The following is a 24,730-nucleotide window of genomic DNA, read 5'->3' on the forward strand; positions in this document are numbered from 1 at the left end:
TGAATTAACTGAAGTGTGTATCAACATTATAACATATGTCACTTTTTCAGTACAGCTTCACTGTTTCTGCAGCAAGATTTTGCTGCTAACTGCACCCATTCAAAATTCTAATAAACAATGCAAATGAAAATGGGAAAATAAAGATGGGAATGAAAAAACAGATGACGATGATTTAAAAAGGATTTTTATTAGTCTGGTCCAGTTGCCAAGGATCGTCAATTTATGAAATGAACATACATAATGTGCTGGCACAGATTTAAACAGAAGAGAAAGAAAACAACATCAATGTTATGACAACGTCTATGAAATGAATGAGTAACTTACCATCTTAACCAAAAAAGACATAAGTAGAACCTGAAACTAAACACCAAATGCACCATCTAATGCAAACCAAATACATACACCTCTGGGTGCCATGGTGATTTCTAGGGGAGAATTGCACAGAATCAAAATATAGTGTTTAACTACCACATACTACTCTTTACAAACATAAATACAAACATCCACTAATTCCATATGCACTCCTCCAGTCACACTTCTAATCAATCATCTTTCCATTTTTCATAAATGCTGCTCTTGACATTTTGTTCACATCTGTATTGGAATCTCATTCAAACAACACAATTTGTTAGAGGCAGTCAGTGATTTGAAAGAAGACAGCTGCACCATGGCAGCTGCTGTAGTGCTTAAGACCGCAAAGGAAGGGAAGATGGCCAATTTCCCACAGATTTTGTGGTGATATTGACCTGATCACAAGCAACTGCAGGGTCAAGTGTTTTTCCTAATAGCATGGACACACTGGCAAAAAAATAAATAAAACTGTTTGGCGTTTTACATTCCAGTTATACATGAAGGAGTCTCTAGAGACTGTGGGGAAGATGAGGGCTGTTACAGTCCGAAATAATCCTTCATTAAGAAACCTACTATTTATATGCAGGGACACACAAACAGGAAATCATATAATAGGAAACAGACTCCTATTGACCTAAAGGATTTATTCATCCCTAGACAAAGGGTTTCAGCTGTTTGACAATTTCTATCCATTCTCATTCACTCATTCTCATCTCAAACATACATCTCACTAATGCTTAAGCAGCAGGCTAGCTTATTCATAGCTTTACAAAGGTCAACTTACTTTTTACAAATCATTGTCAAAAAAATCAAAGTAATCAGCATTCAGCATATATTAAATCAGCATTGATTATCATTTTCACACAGAGCTGTATCCAAGTAATGATAAACATGATAAAGCCCTCCTTCATGTTTCCAGTATTTTTTCCAAGATAAGCTCAGATAACATTTCGATTCATCGCATGTTGAAAATGAGAAAGCAAGTTAAGAGGAAAAAGTCACATCAATTTAATTCTTCTTTCAGCTCTCAAAGGCCGAAGCGATTTGTCCAGCAAAAACATGTCAAAACAGTATATAAAAAACATCCAGATGTCTACAGCTGAAGGAGAGATGAAATGGAGTGGAATGCATGAACTATGGGGGCACAGGCAGTTTCTAGGTGTGCAAGTCCACTGACAACCACAGTAGCCACCACCAGTGCAGCCCACAGAGGAACCACCCACTATGGTATTTTCTGGTCCTGACCAACCAGTGAAAACACCCCTGAATGGAATGAGTGGTTAGTGTTTGCCCTACATTCATATGAGAGCAGTGTTACCTGCTAATAATTTCAGCTGAGATCTCTTATCAGAACAGAGAGCTGAGCCACTTGTCTCAGTAGACTGGAGAGAGAGTGAGCCCTGGAAGAAGAAGAAAAGGCAGCAAAAGGAAAAGCAAGCAGAATTGAGAGGGGCGGGAACTACTCTGGCCCAAAATACTGTTGTGCGGGCAAAGGCAGTGTGGTTGTCCCCAATTTTTTCTTACCTAAGAGTCGCAAAAATGACTCCGGGGGTAGGGTAAGGCAAGGCATGAGGAGGCAGGGTGCAAGGTATAGAGAATTCTTCATCCCAACAGAATCAGTCGCATTACATTTTACAATCTAGGTAGACCAGGCAGAGCCAATCAGAAGCTCTCAAGAGAGAAACTATAGTAACTACATTGGCTGAATGAGTGAGTGATTGACCCTTTCTCTTGGCTTGTAGAGTTGATTGGATTATTCTCAGGGTCCAAGTCGATAGCTGGCCAAAAACCTAATCAGTCATGCTGTCCACTGCTTGTCTAACTGGGTAATAAACAATCTCAAGTGCCTCACTGGCCAAAATAGAGAACAATAGGAGTCAAGTTGGGAGTTGGTTCCCTGAATGGTAACATCTCCACCCAATCTTGGGTATGTCTTTATTTGGGAGTGCCAAGCTTCTTGGGAGTCCCTGGGCGCTTTTGCCAAAAGTGGCCAGGGATGGTGAAGGCGTCAACACTCATGGACATGGTTTTGGACGGGATGACAGTGAACTGTTTGCGGTCAGAGCTGTATTTGTAAATGGACTCAACCATCTCAGGTGCAATGATCCTGGGGCCAATGCCAGTGAGCCGTACCATCTCCTCAGTTTCAGGGTTCATGGTGTAAACTGCTCTGAACTGGCAGCTGGTATCTCTGAAGAGAATGAGGAAGTGGTTGGCTGTGCTCTTCTCCATATCCTGAAAAGGGAGAAACAGAAAAAGAAATAAAACACAAGGTAAGAGCAGCAAATCACAGTCACTTATAGCCTAGTTAGGGTGGACCTCTTTGTTGGACTCTGACACAGTAGTATGGCTTACCTCTACAATCTTGTTTTTCTGTGGTTCATTGACCTTGCCAGCCAGGCAGCAGCGAGTGATAGCATTATGGATGATGAACTTGTTGGACTTAAAGCTAGGCTCTTTGTACAGCTTTGGTCCTGCAAGACACAGCATTTCAAATGTCATTAACCCAACAAAACACAGCTCACTGGATCTTATTTTTTATAATCTCTGAGTTTGGGGCATATCACTGACCTGTGTATTCCGGGATTGAGGCAGGGGAGGAAATAGTGGAGCCATTCTCCCAGTCTTTCTCTCCGTTCTGAGCACTCATTCGTCTGGTGCCTGGTGACATTAGCCGGGAAGGAGAGTGTGAACGGCTAGACGGAGTCAAAAAAAGAGTTTAGTGAGGAAAGCCAGTTGTAGACCTTGAGACTATGTACATGTTACATGCACATTAGCCCCTGACAACACTGATAACAGCTACCACAAGACCTGTAGTTGATATGCTATTATACATAAACACACACATATTGAAAACCTTGATATCAATATTCTGACAATATTTTAGAGAAGGCAATTGGTGCTGGTAGAAAATATTTACAGACAAAATTTGAAAGATGATCAATAATAATGAGGACATAAATCAACAAACACACAGAGGTTTTCATTTTACTCCACTGAATCATAGTAAATCTTAATAATAGTAAATATAATGATAATGATATATTGCACAGCTCTACTTTATTATAGGAAATTAACCAACATGCTGTAAAATACATTTTATATTTATCTGGGACTTAAAATAACCTTGACATTGATTTTGGCTTAATTATGTGCCTGCCACTTTCCAAGCATTTATTAAGAAAATACAAGCAATCGTCACTGTGCAGGCGGTCACTGTACCTGGGAGACTTCCTGACAGACAGGCCTCCAGAGTCATTAGCCATGGAGGACAGGTTCATGGTTGAGTGGGAATACACTTTGTTCAGCTTGGTGCCTAGGAGGAGGAAAAGAGGGATGGAAAAAGAAATTATATTGAGAAACCAAATACATGTGAGTATAGGAAGAGGGCATACAAGTCCAGTGCTAGTAAACATCAGAACTATTTACCCATGAAACCCTTGACAGGGCTATGAGAGAGGACAGAGTCATCTCTGAACACAGTTTTGGGTCTCTGCTTCTTGACACCACGAACCGTGGTGGGTTTCTGCCTCAGCACCTTGTCCAAGTCTTCCATGATCTTCAACTGGTGTCTCCTCTCATACTCCTGCCTAGTGAAGTCTCCTCTGCGCTGGGGAGTCCCCTCTACTGGTGGGGTGCGTGATGCTGGGGGGGTGCCTGGGGTCTGAGGTCTGTCCTCACTCTTATTCCCCCAGCCCTCGATGATCATCCACTGAGGCTTGCTAAAAGTACAGGATGATAATGTGTAAAACATTCAATGCGTGACATTGCAAAACCAATGATTAAAACATGAGGAGACTAATGTATCAGACAAGTAATGGCAATAGTTAATCAATAAAGCCTAACCATCATCAGTTATATGCTTCAAAAACTTGACTACAGTAATCTTCAAACTTTACAAACCTGACCAATATTAATGTAATATATTAAATACTACAGTCTTGGCTATGAATGCAGGTGTTTGAATAAAAAAGCGTCTCACTTTGATTCTTTTTCTTTTTCCTGCTCAAGTTTGCGTCTTTTCATCTCCTCTGCTCTCTTCTGCTGTTTCTCTAGCAAAGCTGCTCTTCGCTGGGCCATCTCATCCTCTGGTCGCTCCTTGTCTTCCTAACAATAAAAACGAACAAACAAAAAAAAGGCATGAATGCACTGACCTTATAAAACAGCACTTTTAGAATGGCACATACAGTTATAATAATCAGTCACTTACCTTGAAAAAGAAACCAACCCCTGCTTTGTCTGGCTCTGTCCGGTCACTCATCGAGTCAGAGAAAGTGTCAGGTACTTGGTCATCTTCCTCCGCATCTCCTCGCAGAGCAGACAGTGAGATCTCTATCAGGCTACTGCGTTTGCCATTCAGCATCCCTGCAGGGACATCACTCTCGAAGGAGCACTCTGATGCGGCACCAGAGCTGCAGCCCCCACCTACAAGCCCTTCCTTCTTAGCCGAAGGACGATGCAAGGGCTCTGCCTCCAGGTCCATGCTAAATATACTATGATCATCAATGGAGCCTACCTCTGACAGGGTGTCATCTGCGGCAGGACGGGGAGCCGGGGTAGGAGTTAGTCCAGATGAACACAGCTCATCTAGGCTGTCAGAGTCACCAATAGAGAATGAGGACGAAGTCTGGACTTGGGATTTCCAGGGACTTACACGACGAAGGTGGGGGATGCGGTCCACGTTTTGAGGTGGGTTGAGAACCCTCGACAGGGTTGGGACCTTAACGTCCAAGGGACGACTGTGTTGGTGGTGTTTGGGGCTTTTAGGGGGCACAGATTGGGTTCTACGATGGACTTGAGGAGATTTAGGAGGAGTGGTGTGGTTTGTGATTTTGCGAGATGGAGACGGAGAGGAAGAGACTGAATTTAAATCTCGGGTGGATTCTCGCGGCAGACGTGCAGGGGGAGGGGCTGGGGTGGATGTTTTAGGGCTGGCTGGGGTGGATGTTTTAGGGCTGGCTGGAATGACCCAGGATTTATTGCTGGAAGCTGGAGCTTTCTTGTTGATTAGCTGGTTCTGCTGCTCAGTAAGCCGCTGCATGTCACTTTGCAAGGAGCTAAGAGCTGCAGTTAGCTTGGAAACAGCATTGTTATAGTCCCCTAGAGGAGCTACCATTTTCTCACCAGGTGTCCTAGAGCCCTTCTCTCCAGGTGTACCTGCCTTTTCTTTGGAGTGACTGACCTGTTTGAGTCCTCCTTTGACATTACCCTCATCCGCCATTGAGGGGCACTGCTCATCTTGTTCCTGCTGCTCTTCCTCTTCCATTCGAGCTAGCCTTTCTTCCAGTGTCAAGCGAGAGAGGTCTTCTTCTGTGGATGAGGTGCTGACCTGGCCATCCCTTCCTTCCCCCTCGCCTTCGTCCTCACGCTGCTCCTTCTTTAACTGCAGAAAGGCACTCTTGCCCAGTCTTTGCCGGTGCTTTGCAAAAATTGCCTCAATGCGTTTCTTCTGAGCTTCGATAGCCTTGCGCTTTTCTTCGAGCCGAACCCCCAGCTCAGACATCTCATTATTGAGTTGTGGGCTCTTGCTGGGGCTTTCTTCAGACTTTTGTGCCCATGTGGTCATCTGAGGAGAAGAGGGGTCACTGGCTTTGGGGGAATGGATAATCTGCTTCTTTTTGCGTTCTGCAAAGCTGGTCATCTTCACACCACTGTCAGACACCTCTTTGCCATGGCTTCTAGCAGAGTGTGCACCAGCAGCCGGTGTGGTTGGAGTGGACTGGGTCTTAGGCAGGTCTTCTGATGCATCTGAGTCCACACTGCCGTCTCTCAAGACAGAGTCATCATCTCGTGAACATTCAGAGGTGTTTCTGGTGCGAGTGGGCTCCCTGAACTCTCCCGTGGGCCGGTACATCATTCCTGAGCGTGTAGGGGCAGAGCAGCTGATGGGTGCTAAGTTGCTGTTATGTCTAGAACTAGCAGGGTCATCGGGAGAGTGGAGGTAGAAGCCATCAGGAGCACCATCAGGGTGTAAACGAGGCTCCATCTTGCTCTCGTTGTGGATAATTTGGAGAGCCTCTTCAATGGTAGGCAGCTCTCCTGTTTCACTTGCCGCAAGGCCATTCTCCTCTGCCAGCCTTGGAATACTGGGAGTCTGGGTGGCCCAGGAAGCTCTCTGTGGACCATTGGGGCCAGAGGGTTTGCCCAACAAATGGCTGAGGTCTTCAGGAGGGGTGTAGGGCACCCGGGTCACGTTTTGGCCTGCTGGGTTGAGTTGGTCTGAGCTCACAGAGCGGGTTATCACAGGGTTGCCCATCACAATGTCTACATCACTGTCCAAGCCAAAAGGAATGCTGAAGGATACTGCTGACAAGGGGCGACTAAGAAGAAAAAAAGCAAGTATAAGTACAATAAAGAAAAGTAAAAAAGACAGTGATTAAATGGTACTGAATATATGGGTCGTACCTGAGAGGTTTCTTGCTCCATGTCTTTCCAACTCCTTCTATATGAGACATTGAGGTAGACTGAGTCAAAGATCCTGAGTACAATGGGACACACACAGACATGTAAAGGCATGCACACCACACAGGGATGCATAAATCAACCAAGCAATAACTAAAATAATTCTAATATCCATAAAAATAAGAAAACAAGACTATCATACAACACAAAAAGTAAGAGACAAACAAGGATTGAGGGAAATAGGGAAACCACATTGTGAAATGATAAAAACATATACTAAACACTGTAGCTTGATGTAATGATGACAGGACAGTCTTAATCTTACCTGACGCAGGAGAGGAGATGGGAAGGAAAGGTTTCTTGAAGATAGAAGGGGAAGTACTGTAAGGCAGAGAAACAACCTTTCAGTTCACACAAGTGCTTCATCCAAAGAATATGCCAGACTACTACAAAGGCAAAATCATATTCAGAGAGCTTCTGTACCTGTTACCACTCAAGCTACTTGGTGTTACTGGTGTGGATCCATCTAACAAAAAAGAACACCGCCAATAAGACTTACAGATAGTCAATGTTATGATCTTACTGGTGGGATTAAACAGGACCACCAAATTGGTGACACTTACCTAATGTGTCTATTGGCTGAACAAATTCTGGCCTTCGAACTTCAAACCAGCTAAGCAGTTCTGCTAGGAAGCTCAGCAAGTTGAGCTAAACAAACCACACAAAATAAATCGGGCATTAAGAAGACAATACAGTACTCAGTGTTTTTGGTAATGTGTCATTCAGTCCATTAATGATCAGGAGTGTGAATGTAAGTACCTGAAGCTCCTGTGGTGTGTATAGCATGTCCTCCAGTGCCAAGTGACAGCAGCTCTTCAGACAGCTGTCACAGAATTCATGGATGAACTGTAGGTTGTACAGGCTGTCTGCTACAGACATGGACTCCTTCATACAAACATCTTACGAAGACGAAAAAGGTGTTAAACTGACAAACACATTAAGTACTAAAAAGCCATTTGTGGTTACAATGTTTGTTGGTACCTTCAAGTCTAAGCAAGCCAGGGCAATAGTAATGTATGACTGCAGCAACAGCACAACCACTGGACAGGTCTTTGACTTCATTCACCACTGGAAAGATAGGCTTTTGCTTGGACTGAATTTTATCCTTCCTGTAGCGGAGCTAAAAATAACAACAAACAAGACAATAAGATACTGCAGTGTGACCTTCATGGTACTTTGTTAATGTATATATGTAAAATATTTGACACGATCAAAGTCAGGGTTTTCCAAACATGGGCTGATACTATAAAGTCTGTATGCACCATAATACATAAAAGAAAATGTTTTTTACCAAAAGAACTGCAGTATGTAAGAGAAAAAAAAATAAAGGTCATGCTTATGTGTACAGGAGAGCTTAGGTGAACAAATGGCAGATGCAAAGGGAATGACTTAATCAAAGCAGAAAGAAGGAAGGTTTTGTTAGGAGAAAGTGGGACAAGTGAGGGTCTCAGGAGGCAAGAGAGAGAAAATGTTTCAGGTACAAATACAGTATATAGACAAACAGCCCACTGTCAGCAGGGACCAGGGGCCTGTCTCTGTTAACCTCCATAGCCATTCACACACAAACACACACCTCTGTCACACAAAGGACCAGAGGAACCGGCTGTAAATGGCAGTTTCAAGGACTGCTTGAGTACCAATTGTGATTCATGCAGCACTCGTGTGTCAACAAACAATGCCTTTCGCGCCCCTGCGCTGCCCCGCCCTATGACATTTATGCTATGACGTGCAATTTAATGCAGACTAGGATCTGATGCACACTAGCATTCTCACACCAGCATATGGAGAGAAAAAAAAACACACCTGACCATCAGTTATGGGCTGATAAATTTGATGAAGACACTTGAGGGATGGAGGGACAGGGGGAAGGAGCAGAGGAAAGAAGGGAACTTACAGGAACAAGTTTCCAGTACCAGCGAGTAGGACACTGTCAGAGAGGAGGAGGGACAGGAAACAGAGAAAGACAAGGAAATGGAGAACAGGAGCACAAGGAAAGGTATTGAGCCTACAGTGGAAGAACTAGACAAACAAGAGAAAGGGTGGTGATGACGGTACTTTCTTGTAATGACAAGACAACCTTGTTGACAAAGCAATGACGCCACCCTTAGTTTTATTGTGCCAACCAATACTGGTTGTGTTTGTAGAGTACGAGTGGGTAAAGTCCTACAAGTGCAGCAGAACCAACAGTATGAGCTTAATCCACAACACTTCGGATGCTTTTTTATAGCACTAAGTGCATAAGCCTAGACAGATTAACATGTGTGTTTGGATATAATGATATGTGACAAGAGACAGAAATACACTTGATGTGTAATGCAGTACTCACAGAGGGTTGAACAGGTTGGGGCTCTGCAGTGGCCTGAGACATGTCACTCTGGGCCCCTTCAGAACGTTCTTTCAACTTCTGGTTTAACTGAGAGCATGTCAAGAAGACAAAAATAGTTAACACGCATAAATAACGAATCTATAGTATATGGTGTGTTATCGCCTTTTTCAGACACAGTAGGTTAAAGAATTACAGCATCCTTATTTCTGAAGCTAAACACCGGATCATCTACATCAGAGGTCTTAGGAAGATAAAAGTCTGAACAGTGAGTAATTTCTGACAGGATACAATAAAGATGTGTGCCTGAAACAAACATTGTTCCTCTCTGTCTTGCTCCTTACCACATTAACCCAAAGAAACAGAGCATCCTCCCAGCTGGAGGATCCACCCAGTAGCTCGGCAGAACCACATGTCTTCACCGCAGTCACCGTCTCCATGGCTCCCATGGTCATCAGGGCATCTATCACTGCCAGGTGAGCACTCTGCACCAAACACATGGGAGAAGGAAGAGGAATTGTCAGAGGTGGGACCATTCACAGTGAATGCCAGAGAGCCCAGACAGCATCAGTCAATTACAGCTAACACAATAATGCTGGACAGTGGACACTGACATTTCTACTGCTCTAGCAGTGCACCATTTACTGCAGATCTGAGATCCCCTCCAACTGCAGCAGTACTACAATTATTTACCAGCAGCTTCCTCTAGAGGTCACCAGAAGCTAGCTGTGAGTCAGCAGAAACACTGACAAGAGTTGTCCGCAAGCAAACACACATAGCAGTAGATATGGGTGAACTTTGGACCAATGTTTGTACAATCATTGAATAGGCAATGGGCCTGTAATATGATAACACGTGTGTCCCAGGACTGTCATTCCTCAGCTGCTTTACCTTTATTTGCCTTCTCAGCATGCTTCCCTTCCCTTTTGCGCAGTGAAATTGCTGTATGACTCGTGTAAGAGACTACAGGATAAAATGAGGTGTTGTAACTAGATCACCAGGAAGCCCAACAATGAACAGCATTCTCTGTAAGAAACAGGTGTTCCATGTCCTTTCTGCAGTTTGGGCGTATGAATGTGTTTTTGTCAAGAGAATGTAATGGATATAAAATCTACTTCAGATATAGTTTTTTTCCAATCAAACAATAACACTCTTGCTTATACATATTTGACATTCCCAAGCATTTCTATCCAACAGACATACAGGTAAGTGTATTTCCTTATACTAGAGAGGCCATTACAGAGCCCTTTCTAATGGCTAGAGCCCATTAAAATGCACCGCCGACATTATCAGCTCAGTCAGAGAGAGCGCCTTAACTCTATAAACCCGTTAGCTCATTAGAAGTTGTGCACTGTTTGTGCCATGGGGCTACAACAAACAGTACTTGTCTAAAGTCCATATTGTTGTAAATTATTAAGATATTGGAACCTTAATAAATAAATTCTTGGGTTTATTCACAAATCAAGCACTCCTGTCTTTCGACCCATTTTCTTTTTATTATTAAGATGACCACAGTAACTGGTAAATAAAGTTCTTTCTAGTTTTAGAAAGCCTCGACAGGGCCATCGCTCATTAACAAAGTCAGGACTGCAGTGCTAGAAAAACTGGAGGGGGAAATGATTAGCCTGGTTATCCTATAAACAAGTCTTCCTCCTTGTCCAGTCAATGTATTTAAAGTACGATCCTTCGGTCTTTGTCTCCTCTATATGTATCACTTTTAGTTGCCATCCAACAGCAGTACTGAAGCCCCTCTCTCCTTACTATTGGCTAACTGCAACAAGGTCCTTGTTATAATAATTAATTCTGGCCAACAGAGAGGACAGACAGGTCGCAAACAACGCATTCCTGTCATGGGGCCACTCCTTCAATCTCCAATCTTCAGTTTTGAGCCTAATCTGTGCAAATCAGTGCCTGTTCCCTTTTACTACTTACAAATTCCACTTTCGAGGCCAGACATTCCTACTCTAACCTCTTACGTTGCCCCAGATGAGGGCTGGTGGCAGTCCAGCTGCGTGCATGAGCCCTGTCTGCATGTCTGCCTACTCAACCTTGATGTAAAGTGCTGACCTGGGCAGACCCAGTGCTGGGGCAGGCAGCATTGGGCCAAGCTCTCAGGATGTGTTGCAGTCAGTCACTGGGAGCTGTGAAAGCTGCAAAAAGACTTGCAAAATTCTGTGGTCAAAAATAATGAAACTGAAAGCAAACTGAAGTTATTGTTTTGCATGTATGAAGAGTTCTGTCTGACGTAAACAAGCAAAACACATTGTATTAAACATCCATCCATCCATCCATCCATCTTCTTCCGCTTATCCGGGGCCGGGTCGCGGGGGCAGCAGTCTAAGCAGGGACTCCCAGACTTCCTTCGCCCCAGACACTTCCTCCAGCTCCTCCGGGGATCCCGAGGCGTTCCCAGGCCAGCCGAGAGACATAGTCCCTCCAGCGTGTCCTGGGTCTTCCCGGGGCCGCCTCCCGGTGGGACATGCCCAGAACACCTCCCGAGGGAGGCGTCCAGGAGGCATCCGGATCAGATGCCCTAGCCACCTCAGCTGGCTCCTCTCGACGTGGAGGAGCAGCGGCTCTACTCCGAGCTCCCCGTGTGACTGAGCTCCTCACCCTATCTCTAAGGGAGCGCCCAGCCACCGGGCGGAGGAAGCCCATTTCGGCCGCTTGTATCCGCGATCTTGTCCTTTCGGTCACTACCCAAAGCTCATGACCATAGGTGAGGGCAGGAGCGTAGATTAACCGGTAAATCGAGAGCTTTGTCTTTCGACTCAGCTCCTTCTTTACCACAACGGTCCGATACAGCGCCCGCATCACTGCAGACGCTGCACCGATCCGCCTGTCAATCTCACGCTCCATCCGTCCCTCACTCGTGAACAAGACCCCGAGATACTTAAACTCCTCCACTTGGGGCAAGGACTCCCCACCCACGCGAAGAGAGCTCTCTTCGCGTGGGTGTATTAAACATCATTTGGATTATTTTTATGTGTGATTTTGAATGCATTTGCCATATTGTGATATACACTCCCTGGCCACTTTATAAGGTACACCTATACAATCTAATGCAATCCAGTACAACAGCTCTGCTGCATATTCTACATTTATGAAGATTATAATGGCCATTTTTTATAATAAAAAAAATTATGAGAGGTGTTAATTCAACTATATGCTTATTATTGCGGTCGCTGTTAGTTGTGGCATTGTACTGGACTGCATTTTATTCATATCAATGTGTTTCTAATATTTGTTTCTAATATTTGATATGTGATACTGATTTCAACCATTTCTGTTCTTAGGTCTCTGAGGCCTGACAAAAAGAAACAGACTGCTTCTAAATTCTGCCAGTAGCTGTGTTTCAAACATACGTATGAGAATAAAGTGATTTAAGGTAGTAACATATTTTTGCATTTAGCCACAAAGTGTAATCATAGGTTGGAGCTACTGTTACAGTGTGAAAGGAGACAGGATTACAGAGAAAAAGAACAAAAAAAGAATAACCGACCTCGTGAAAGTAGCCAACCCTGTTGTCATGCTGTACAGTAGTTATTCAGAGGAGAGCGTAGAGCGTAATTCGTGACATAAAGTGCAGAATGAAAGGGAAGAAGAGGGGTTGCTAGTGGGTTTCCCTTTGTAGACCCAGGAGAGCTCGCTAAGCTAAATCACAAGTCTCCCTAATGAGAGGGGAGAAAGGAGCAACTCATGAACACCCAGCACAGAGCCTGCCAGATCACCATAACAACCAACCAGCTGACCCACAATGCATCTCAACACAAGCCTGAGCGCAGCATTGCTCCGTGCCCCTGGCTTAACATCGGCTTTTTGCTCGGAAACATCCAGCCAGCAAACAGTAAAAATTAATACCCATCAATATACCCCATCAACATGAAATCTTTATGGCTCTATTCGGCAAATTTGCTTGCATAATCGTAATCATAAACAACTGAGTCAAACAAAGAATGCAAAGGCATCTTGTGGATCATTAAGTGAGATTATGATGAGGGCAAAATCTGATTATGTCTGAAATATGACTTAACCCCATCCCCTTACCCTGCCTGACACCTACTGGAGGGGGGCAAACAGGGGGATCAGGCAGGTCTGGAGCCCAGCAGGGGATTTTAGACATGAGGTTCTCTCAAAGCACATGGCTATATGAACACTGATATATATGCTTAAGCAAGGAAAACCAGGCTAGAATAGCTTTACACCAAACTTGTTTAACATACGGTAGATAATTTAATTACTACTCCACATTAGATTCTCATCAGCGAAGGCCCAAAACTGAACAAATGGTGTAAGATGATGGTTAGTGTTTCTGATAGTCTGCCACTTCTATTTTCAACTAAGCTCCTCCTGACTGATGCTCACTTGACCAGAAACCTGCCAACACAGCAGTATGATCTAAGACAAAGTGCCAGTGCATATCCAAAACCAACAGGGGACTGGGAAGAGGGTTAGCTGCATTATGGCTACATGACTTACTTTGTCACTGGGGGAGCAAATGCTTAATCCCAATCTCTACTGTAATCAAAATATGTATGTATGTATGTATGAATGTTTGAAATGGATAATTATAATTATATTCTACTGTCTCAACCAACAATAAATGTAACAAATTAGTTTGATGTTGTGAGACATTTTAGGTGCATGGTGAGTCAGTGGTCATCTCTGTCATGTCATCCAATCGTGGATGATGACGTTCAGTCTGCATGGCAGATTATCTCTAATCTGGGCTGGGCCACCACCAGAAGGACAGTTACCAGTAGGACACACACACACACACACCTCTGCACACTGTCTCAAAGTAGGACAAAAGCATATGCATCAAGACTTATCTAAGTGTTGAATTAAACCAAATCAGTGTACCTACATCCTTTTAAGGTTTAAAGTTTTTTTTTTTTTTTTTTGGTTTTGTCTGTGGAAAGATAATATCAGTGATATAACACATAGCCTAGTTTCTAAAGTACCATGTATATAAATATGTTCAGCGTGCATGGGTTTACAACACACCATAACTTAATATGAACTAAATCCAGAATTTGAAGTAATAACACAAAATTCTACATATAAATAAAATTACAAATTTTGACTTTCAGACCTTCATGTTTCCAGCTAAATAAATAATAATATTTATATAATTACAACATACAAAAAACTAAGTAAATAATTACATCTTGCCTTCTATTCTTGTCAAAAAATGTTCATCATTTTAGACCTGACCCTCTCATATTACATACAATTCAGAGGAAAATCAGAGTCACTTTCCACTTGTCCCAGATCACACAGCTCACACCATCTATTTTCTTTCTGAATATTTTTTAATCTAACTATTAAATAAGACATTTCAAGGTCTAGAAGCAGGGACAAACAGCAAACTCTTCTTCATCCTGTAGCAGCAGTGTAGTTTGATGAGGAGTTTGATTATTGTAGTACAATTTTATTTGTGTTAGGTGAGCTATGATGTGTCTGTTTTTACCCTGCTTTGATCATAGCACCGACTGTGTAGTTTTATACAGCCGGTCAATGGCACTTCGTACTGATGCGGGTGCAGCATGTAGTTAACCTACATCCCAGGATTTATACATGAGCCAAATTTCAATTATCAGCAATGGACAGCAAAGATGTAAGATGTGTGACGTATCAATAAAGTGAAAAGTCAACAACAGTGCATGGTTTAGCAGATTAACTGGCAGTCGTGTTAACTTGTCGGCAACAAGCATGACTCAACACACTTTTATGTATATGCACTAGCCTATATGTTATCCTCTTGTCCGACACAGATATGTGAAGCTTTAATATACAGCAGTGCTGCAGCAGATTGCTTTTGCTCCAAAGCCGTTTGCTGGCCAAGACCCACATTGATGCTCCATCCTTCTAATGCTGCTGCAGCATGACCCACTTTCTTTGCTTGCTACACTGTAGCTACAGTGCCAGTCAGAGGCAGACAAGCTCAGAGAGCTGCCTAGGACCAAGCAGCGCCTGGAAGGCTCATATTCCAAAGTAGCAAACAGCAAATGCAGCATTAACAGTAACAGCCAAAAAAAAAGAAGAGTTTAATGATTAGGATTTACAGCTGAGATGGTCCATGGTCTGGCCTGGGAACATTGCCCAGAACTGAGACACACGCAAGTAGACAAATTCATGCACACACAAATTACAGCAACATCATGCATGAAAGAGATCTACTGTGTCCATTATTATTGGTGCTGTAGTGTTAATAATGATGATGAAATTGTAGTCATTATTACTATGACTACAATTTTGAATCTTCCATGCTTGTATTTTAAAAAAAATATTTTTGCCATTGAATGTCTTGTTGGTGCTGGTGATTGTCAGAAATCCTACAAGGTCAAGCAGGTGTGGAGTTTAGAAAAAACACTCCTGCGCAGACCTCTAGTAAGTGGACTATATGACCTCACATTCAGCACAATAGGACGGTACATGTGACATGCTTTAGCCTGTAGATTTTAGCAAAACAATAAACCAATGCACCATGAATATAATGGCACAGAATTACTGAAATCAATGGCAGAACATTGAAATAGATACTGAGACTTACATAGTAGAGGTAGTACAGGATAAGGCAAAACACTAGGTAATAAATAGAGAGGAAATCCCCATTAAAGGAACCTTCTCCACTCTGTCCTTACCAGCTTTCTTCCCATGCTGTGCCTTTCATCTTAATCTGTACAAAACAACCAATGTGTCTGGTTCCAAAGTACAAAATAATTGACAAAATAATGTAAAAGTAGTATGTAAAGTTACATACTACTTTTACATTATTTTATCATATTAAATATAGCTATACTACAATATTACATTAACCAACATCCAAATTCTCATCCTAATCCTATCACCAGGCTCTACTGATAATGGTCACACAATTTATATGTTATTTAGTTTTGAAAATGTCACAGATGCATGCACACCTTTTCAAGCATACAATTAAGCTAATAATCACAAGAGCACCAGCAGTGCCACACCTGCTGCAGTGGCCAGTAGACAGCAGCAGTGGAGTAAACAGCTTTCACCTAACAACAACACTATCATACAGATCCCTGGAGACTCCCTACTTAGCTTTCAAAAAACAGCCTGTATGTACATGAACCAAGGTGGCTGGGGAAATATAGTTGTATGCCATTTTTGAGGACGATAATAATCAATATTTTGTAGGAATACTTCAAAATTTAGCCACAGTGAGTTGTCGTGTCAGCTGCAGAAAAGTAGTAAATGTTCCATCATACCAAAAAGCATCCCTCCTCTTATAGACTTACATTTTTGTTTGAAAATAAATATAGTTATTTGTAGGTTTTTAGGCTGAAGAATTTAGGTCAACATTATGTGTGTACTAAAGAGAGAGAGAGAGATCCATTGTCAAGGGCTAAGAGGACAAACCAGTTTCTCTTGATTTAACTCACTAAGCCAGCCCAGAGTATTCTCTCTACACAGTATCTAAAGTTTCACCAGAACTGTTTAGCCATTGTTCTACAACTGATCTGGACCATCTATTGAACCTAGACTCTCTCTCCCTCTCACACCCTGGAATTAAAGTAGTCATCCTTTGTGTCACCATGACTGCCCTAGTCCTAGCAGCTGGATCCACTCATCCTCTAGGATCAGCTGGGGGCAGCAGAGGGGGATGGGGGTAGGGCTGAGTGAGTGGGGGTATTTTTGATGTCCTTTAATCCCTAGAATCAAAGCATAAACAAGCCCCTATATCAACAACCAAGCCCACTCGGCCTCTTCTGCTTTTCTACAGAATAGCAGAGCATCAGGTTCCACAGGAGGAGACATTCCCTCCTTAGGGTGATAGACAAACATAAAGCAGTTTCTACCCAAACAATAGTTCTGACATCTCCTTGAATCAATCCATAAGGCCACTACCCACAAAATTGCATGCCAGACTAGTGTGGCATCATCACCTAACTGCTCCCATAACCAAACCATAACATTACCATTTTGATGGGTTTATGTAGGAGGTCTGCATCAGTCACTGGTGTGTCCTGGACTTTGGAGACTATGCCTCTCTGAGTGAGTAGCTGCACCAGGGCAACGGTGTCTTTGGGCTGTTCCTCAACTCCGGTGCCCCCTAGTAAAAGGCTGTAGGTGCGGCAGTAGAGCTCTGAGGACTGCAGAAGGCGCATGACTGGTGGTTTAAGATGCTCCTGCTCATACTGGTCACAGTAGAAGGGGTCACGCAGCTCTGCAGGGACATTCTCTACCAAGAGACAAAACATACAGACACAGTTAGATAAGTTCCTGGAACAGTGGTGCTACTACAGAACTGGTTGCAAAATTTAACAAACAATATGTTGATTACAAGATGCTCTGCCACTTGTTTCTTCACTCTTTTTAAACCCCTTGCTTCATTTTTGTACAAAGCTTCAGTGAAAATTGCTCTTTCAGATCTTCATGAAGATTATGTAAATCTCAGTAGTAGAAATCAGCAACCTGATCAAAACCTACAACCTCAAAACTATCAAATATGCAATATGTAGCACTATTAGTGGCAAGCTGAAAATAGTTAAATAATCTGTTCAGACTCATCTTTCTGTAAATAAGTTCACAGCAAACATTATCCTAAAAATATACACTTGACACACCCCCTGTGAAACTGGTTTCTCTGCATCCAGACCAAACCAGCTGCAAACTCAATAGCCTATGTCTCTGTGCAAACATACTGGAATAAGCATCACACTGTTTTAAAAGGGCCTTTGGGAAAGAAGTTGACACGCTGAAATACCAGCAGTCTGCCTGAAAAGAGAAAGGAGAAACATATGAGTGTCTAAGATTGTGCCTAACAGAGAAACAAAGGGGTTATTACAAGGGAGGTGTCACTATGTTGTTGTATCATTATAAAGTAATGTAATGGATCCACTGACAGACAACAAAACAAAACACCCAGCTTCAGAGGTTAGAGTTAGGTGTTCTCTGTCTCTCACTCTCACTCCATGATGACTATAGTTGTCAGACAATATTGTCAGTCACACCACATGGTCCATTTTGTTGTAAATATGCTCCTGTGTGCCAAAACTACAATGCTCACTTTAGTGCTGTAAACACTGTGACACACCAACCAAAATGTACACCTTTAGTCTTAGGTCCGTGTATTTACATAATATATGTAAAAGAAAAAAGTCTTCCCATGATGACGTGTTAAAAAAAGAAGAAAAAATATTCCCCAGAAGGCAAAGCAGGATGCAAATGCCACACTCAATGAGATGAGAGAGATCGATATGAGCAATATTTCCCTATGAGACAGTCTGGCCTTGAATGATGACTCTGTGTCACATATGTCACAGAAACAAACTGAGTACAAATGTGAGGTTGCGAATCCATACACAATTTTCCAAAACTATAAAGCTACATATCAAAAATAGCAACAATCATTTAATAATACACACACAACTAAAAACTAAAAAGGAATAGGAGGCAATAAAAAGAATGACCAGTTGGCAGCCTTAAGTACAAGTAAGCCCAAGCAAAAATGAATGTGATGGCTCCATAATGACATAAATAGACCTCCAGGAAATATTTAGAATAAAAACACAAGCCATGTGTTTGCATAAACTGGAGCAACAGCCTCCCCGTCACTTTCACAGATCATAGGGTCAGTGCTTATCTACTGGCCTGAGTAAGATATTATCATGGTGGGTGAGCAGGGAGATTGCTCTTCAAGTAGAAAAGTCCAAGCAAGCATTTGCCATCTACTGAGGAGATTTTGACCAAAAGACTTAATACCTACTACCTGCAGGTGCTCTGTGCTGTAGCTGACCGGGAACTCGTAGGTGGAAAGCAAACAGATTTTCTCTAGAGCAGTGTCACATTGTTGTTATTATCATCACAACAAACCAGATAAGGCCACAGCACCATTTCAGTGATGAGCTGTTATGCACAATATTTAGTCATGTAAAACTGGATAAGCTATTAAAAAATATAGTGGAACTGATACACCTTGCCATCATGGCTGTAGTCAGTTCAGCTGTGTTAGCTCCTATCTTTACTGATCTTCATTGCTTGATAGCCTGCTGATAACTTCTACTTCACTAACTGACTGAGCTAGCATCCTGGTCATGTCACAGACATTACCACACGTGTCTGACATTAATCATCAGACAGAGAGCAACATAAACACATCCAAACAAAGGTTGGTTGAAATCAGCCAGTTTAAACCAAGCTGGCTCCTTTTGGGGACAAAAATGTTAGACAAGACCCCACCCCTCACTTCACATATAAAGGTGGGGTATGCGATTCTGGAAAAATCCAATACTATGACAATACTATGATATAGAGTGAACAACAACACAGCAAGTAATGTAACTAACGTTAGCTAGGTTGTGGGTTAGCAAACTGTCACTACAGTTGCTGCTGCAAAGCTAACAGCCAGAGAGGACGAGAGCAAACCAGCTCCAGACAGCGATACTCCCAACTCTCCTGCTACTATAGCTAACATCACAACAACAGCATGTCTTGGCAAAATAGAAAGTAAGCTGAATGTCCGTGGGCAAGTCATTTAACATTACCTGACACACAAATCATGGCTGGGATAATGTTGTGTAGCTCAGTCTGAGCCAATTTGTTTGTTTCCCATTTGCAGAGCCAGGGCTGTGTACAAACACGGCGCACACACAGAACAGACAGCTAGCGGACCGTGAGGAGATATTCATTGAATTTGACAGGTATTGGATTAGAATTGCATACCCAACTTTTAAGTGGAACAATCAGCATTGGATTTCAAGAAGGTTGTCACAGTAACAGTGAACATTAAGTAGCTCTCTCTATTAATAACATGGCACAGCAAAACCTGCTGGATTTGACAATCTAAAATGTCAGGCTGCTTACTGGAACCCTTCAGGAACCCTGGCAGAGATTAAAAATTCACAAGAGATATGCAGAAGTGTGCAAGGTAAGCATACGAACAGGAAGTTCAGGATTAGCCATTTCCACCCCCAGGTCATGTCTAGAGATCAGTGCATATCCACCTCACCATACCTTGGTGACAAGGTTTTTCTTACTATGCCACTTCTGGAAAACATTTTACAACATGGATTTTGATAAGGCTATTGGTTGTGACTTCTAAATCCTTGTTGGAAGAGTGAGCCTAAAAAATCATCATCATGTGGTGGAAAAGATCAAACACAGATGATTATCTGCTCTCATTTTTAGAACAAAGCAGGTACTGTTTTGTTGCCCCAAAATCTAGCAGCGGTGAGAGGGGCTATATTAATACCCTACTCTACATGTGACCACTAGTTCTGAGTGAAATGCTAATGCCAACATAAACACTACAACTTAGATATCTCAGACAAGACTGGAAGAGACTGTCATCGGTCCTCTCTACATGTTAAGACTGTACTATTCCATTCACAATAATAATGTTGCCTAATGCATAATAATTCTCATGTATTTGATCAATGAATTAATGTCTGACAGCAGATCCTCAGAGGGAAAAAGCAAACTTCAAGCACTACACCTGAGGTGTCTCCCATCTCCCTATGCATTCACAGGTCCACTTACCATAAATATGGTATCCCTAACAGCCCTGTGTATCCTGTTAACACATCACCACAGACAGCGCTCTAGTATGACACAGTAGCTTTAAATTGCATTAAAAGAGCCAGTGTACACAGAAGCACATCCTGTAGACAGAGTGTGATTACATTGTGGGTGACTGAGAGACTAACAGGACAACACTGGATGACAGTGACAGAGTGTGCAGGATGCATTCGTCTTGGCATGTATTTGCCTTGCAGAAGTGTCCTCAACTTAGACACCAACTCCAAATCAGACCTTTGTATACTGTTCTGTAGCTTACTCTGACATTTGACCTCCCTGTGTGGTGTGGCAAATTACTTCTCTTACACTAGTATCACATTATCTTGAAAGACACTGTGCAACTCAGTAGCTGCAGGGTTTACCCAAGTCTAGAAGAGTTTCATGTAGTATCCCAATAGGACTTCCTACCTCTTGAGTAAACACTGATAGCAAGGAAACATCCTCCTCAGGTCCCTTGTTGACTCACCATAGTTACAAATTATTGGGAGAGGATGAGTAATCATTCCAATAGGATTTCATTACGATCCAAGGAGCTTTGTAGCTAGGTGGAGCTAACACGCTAAAGAAGCACAGAAGTTTTGAGACATGCAGGTACACTGCTAAAAAAAATATGTCAGGATAGAATAACAAAGAGACTGATGACCATAACAGTGAATGTTTAAGATTGGCATAAGCTGTTTCTTAAGTGGTAATTGAGTTGTTTACAGATGGATTAAAAACACGCACAAATTACATTAGCAGCGTGGAAAACTGAAAAATGGAATATGCATATATCATCCCTATGAACATGTCAATATATATGAGTAAGTTTCTCCTAAGCCTACAAACTGGTGAATCAAGAGTTTCTGGTCTCATGTAAAAGCACAAACTAGTTTGAGTCATCCTCAACTGATCTGTCAAGCCATCTGTCACAGCAACTACAAGGGCAGATCATAAATTACATCCTTAACCAAACCACTTTTCCTTCACCTTGATGAAAAACATTATATGTAAATGATATGTCACAGCAATATAAAAGATCATAAGACACTATTTTGGTAATGAGCAGCCAAATATCTACCATGCAATAGTACATATAGTCTAATAAAATAAATGTAGAAAATATGAATAGGCCTATATGTGCATTTAAATACATTTAAATATTGAAATACTTGTTGACATATATGACATATATAAACCAGCCCCAGCTAATTACAGTATATTAGAGCATGCAATGATGAAATTTTATGCTAGTTCTTAACAATGTTATTATGAAACTCCAAACATAATGTTACTGGGCGGATCAAACAAAGTCTATAGGGATTATGCATTATGTGCTGTCTATTGCAAGAGCAAGGAATTGTGGGGATGGCATGAGCTCCTTTCCTTTCGTAAAGGATGGTTCTGTGTTTTCTTGGCTAAAGGAAACAGGAAAATACTTGCTGCAGCTCTTTTCTTTAGCATTTGGAGAATTTCACAAGGTTTAAGTATTATGTTTCAATCTGTTAAGCTTAGGCATTGTTGTAAATTGTTATTGATGGAACTTTACACTACTGTAAACTGTATTCTGTGCACTTGTTCTCCTAGCTTCTAGATTGAAACATTATTTTTCATGCTAACATACATAGGTATTTCAGTACAAGCCTATAAGCAGCTTTCAGATTATTATGATTTGACTTGGATTAATTTTAGGGTAATTTATATAAGACTGGAGATCTTTTTTGATTGAGCTTTCTGTCATTAGGCCATTGCCAGCTCCCATTAAAAGCTACTGTCTAACCTTTTAGAATTCCTCTATCTAAATAAAGACCTAAAGACCTAATAAAGTCCATATTGTATTGCAACGACTCAGAGATTTAAAATGTTGCCTTTTGAGGACCAGATGACCTGGTCTGGCTCCTGCTGTGCTATCTGTTGTTCTACCCAGCTGAGTTTTTGGGAAGGTACTTAATGATGTCATCTTGACTTGGCAGAAAACCAGCATCACTTGAGTTGATTAAGACAAAAACTACACATCAACAGATGTGATCCTCATATTCCTGTAGTTTGGCATGTAGAGTGACTTTGACCAAAGGGTGTGGTTGAGGTGCTAAACAGAGCACACAGAGGCTGCAGCAGCCTATAGTCCTGGACCCAAAGCCTGCCTGGGATTGTGTAACGTGCAAGTCATGTTGTTAACATAAAATAGATTTTTACCCCACACCCCTTTCCAGTCAAAACTAAGTGAAGTCTGCGATTAAAACCTTGACCATTAACCTCTTGAGTATTAATTTACTGTACATGGACATCCTATGAATGTGTTTGTTTGTTTTTGTTTTTTGCCTTGTGTTATTTTTATAAATGTGCCCAAGATTACTTGGAAAACAGTGCCCTATCATTAGACTACTGTGTGTACTCCTCTTGTAAAATAAAGTTGAAATGAAAAGGTGCATGTCATCAAGCCTTTCTCACACAGGACTGTTTTGGTGTTTTCTTTATGAGATCTAATCTTTACCAGATAGGGCTCTAAAACAAAAGGGACTTGTTATCACCTCGGGGTGAATGCTGACGCTGTGCTAAGACTTGTCTCAAGAAACCCAAGGCAAAACTATGTCTTATGATAAGTATGCTCTATGCAACAAAATCATTTTCTTAGGTTGGGGAGTTTTGCATCATACAGGCTGGATGGTTTCTCACAAGCGCCTCTTGAGGTTTGTTGACTTAAGTATATTGGAAGAAACCCCCTAACAAATTGCGATGGTATTACAGTCTATTCACTCAGTGCACAATGAGCTATTGGACGCAGCTATTTGATCCTGATTATGAATTGCGGAAGAAAGTGGTCTTCACAGTGGCTGCTAGTGGCTGTCATCACCGAAGAGTGAAGAATGGTAGGCCTACTGAAAATCATCTAACGCCCCATATGCCATGCCTGTGTAACCGGATTAAAAACATAGACTACCCAGTAGCCTGCAATTTGTGACTGAAGTCTGGCGGCTAGAAATACGACAAAATGGGTTAGCGTGATAAGGCCTAGGGAGGAGGCCCGTTTCTCTGACACACACATACCTAGAAAATGTGACCACACATTGAGTGAGAACAAATGACATGTGTCAGAGTAAAAAAATGCATACCGTGCATGGACCCCCTTTCATATGCCGCTCTTTGTGCTGAAAATCGCTGAGCTATACACAGACTGTAACGTCAGTTTCCCTGCATGCATTTGCTTTTCGCTACTCTGCTAAACAGAATAGATTATAAATATATTGCTAGACAACAAAAGGGCAGTGGTCTTCATTCGACCTCTCTGAACAATATTGTAACTCAAAAGGCCTGCAGCCTAAACTAAAAACCTACCTGCACTGCCGTAGGACTTTGCCAATAGCCATCGGACACTAGCGCATATTTTTGCTTTAGTACAGTCATACAAATCCAATGGCTTTATCTCTGGGACCACAAAAGTCTTCCTCATGGTAGGGGAGTCCACCATGGCGAGTCTGTAAAAAATGGGAAGAGGTGCAAAAAAGGCTACAAGACAGTATAAAAATATTCAAGCAATCATTCTTTCAGCTGACTATTCCACACGACCGGGGCTGGGAATACGAATGTGGGTAAGGGTTTTGTCGGGAAAATATCCGCCCCAGAGCTACTTCCAAGCCAGGGATGTCCTTTTCTGTGTGGTTTTAGAGACGAAATCCCTGCTAAATTATGTCTTACGAACAAGCAAAGCCCCGACCCGCCGGGTTGTTAAAGAAAACCGGACTATTCCGCTCGTTTTTGCCCTTCTTCGTCCGCATTGCTGTGTAGTTTGTTCACTGTACGCAGAACCAGAGCCCCGCAGATGACTGACTACCAGGTGCTCCACACTGGCACCACTCACTCATCCCACCGTCCAATAGAAATGGAGCTTGAGCAATGAGGGCGGGATCTCACTGTGTGAACACAGACAGCAGGTGGAGGTGTGGTGTGACTTTTGCTACAAGTTCATCTATTGGCGTACACACACAGGTGGATGGGAAAGTCAAACAGCTAAAAGTGACACAATAATACATTACCGTGACACCAACTTTATACATTTATTCT

General features: G+C 42.2%; 1 protein-coding gene across 5 annotated transcripts; it reads right to left on the reverse strand.

Annotated features, from left to right (window-relative positions):
• Positions 1-167: 167 nt before the first annotated feature.
• camsap3 (calmodulin regulated spectrin-associated protein family, member 3) lies at positions 168-24,543 on the reverse strand. Of its 5 annotated transcripts, none has more exons than XM_044181054.1 (18): positions 24,005-24,543; positions 17,089-17,351; positions 9,481-9,621; positions 9,140-9,226; positions 8,708-8,740; positions 7,795-7,933; positions 7,573-7,712; positions 7,377-7,461; positions 7,237-7,279; positions 7,079-7,134; positions 6,757-6,790; positions 4,562-6,671; positions 4,334-4,458; positions 3,781-4,073; positions 3,574-3,667; positions 2,923-3,047; positions 2,707-2,825; positions 168-2,586 (listed from the first exon to the last, which is right to left on the reverse strand). In XM_044181054.1, the coding sequence occupies exons 1-18, from the start codon at positions 24,135-24,137 to the stop codon at positions 2,287-2,289; spliced, it is 4,320 nt and encodes a 1,439-aa protein (XP_044036989.1). In that variant the 5' UTR covers positions 24,138-24,543; the 3' UTR covers positions 168-2,286. The 5 variants fall into 5 exon arrangements, with proteins under 5 accessions (XP_044036989.1, XP_044036988.1, XP_044036986.1 ...); XM_044181053.1 differs by having other exon boundaries at positions 6,757-6,793; XM_044181051.1 differs by having other exon boundaries at positions 6,757-6,829; positions 24,005-24,542.
• Positions 24,544-24,730: the final 187 nt, after the last annotated feature.

Source organism: Siniperca chuatsi, linkage group LG21 (assembly GCF_020085105.1).
Source record: "Siniperca chuatsi isolate FFG_IHB_CAS linkage group LG21, ASM2008510v1, whole genome shotgun sequence".
Lineage (NCBI taxonomy): Eukaryota > Metazoa > Chordata > Actinopteri > Centrarchiformes > Sinipercidae > Siniperca > Siniperca chuatsi.

Bases quoted from the DNA above. Each gene is read 5' to 3' on its own strand.
- camsap3 (XM_044181051.1), bottom strand. From the start codon at position 24,137: ATGGTGGACTCCCCTACCATGAGGAAGACTTTTGTGGTCCCAGAGATA. The intron at 9,227-9,480 runs GTAAGGAGCAAG...ACATGCTCTCAG, and splicing joins TGTTTCTTTGGGTTAATGTG to TTAAACCAGAAGTTGAAAGA. The intron at 6,830-7,078 runs GTAAGATTAAGA...CATTGTACTCAG, and splicing joins CATCTCCTCTCCTGCGTCAG to GATCTTTGACTCAGTCTACC.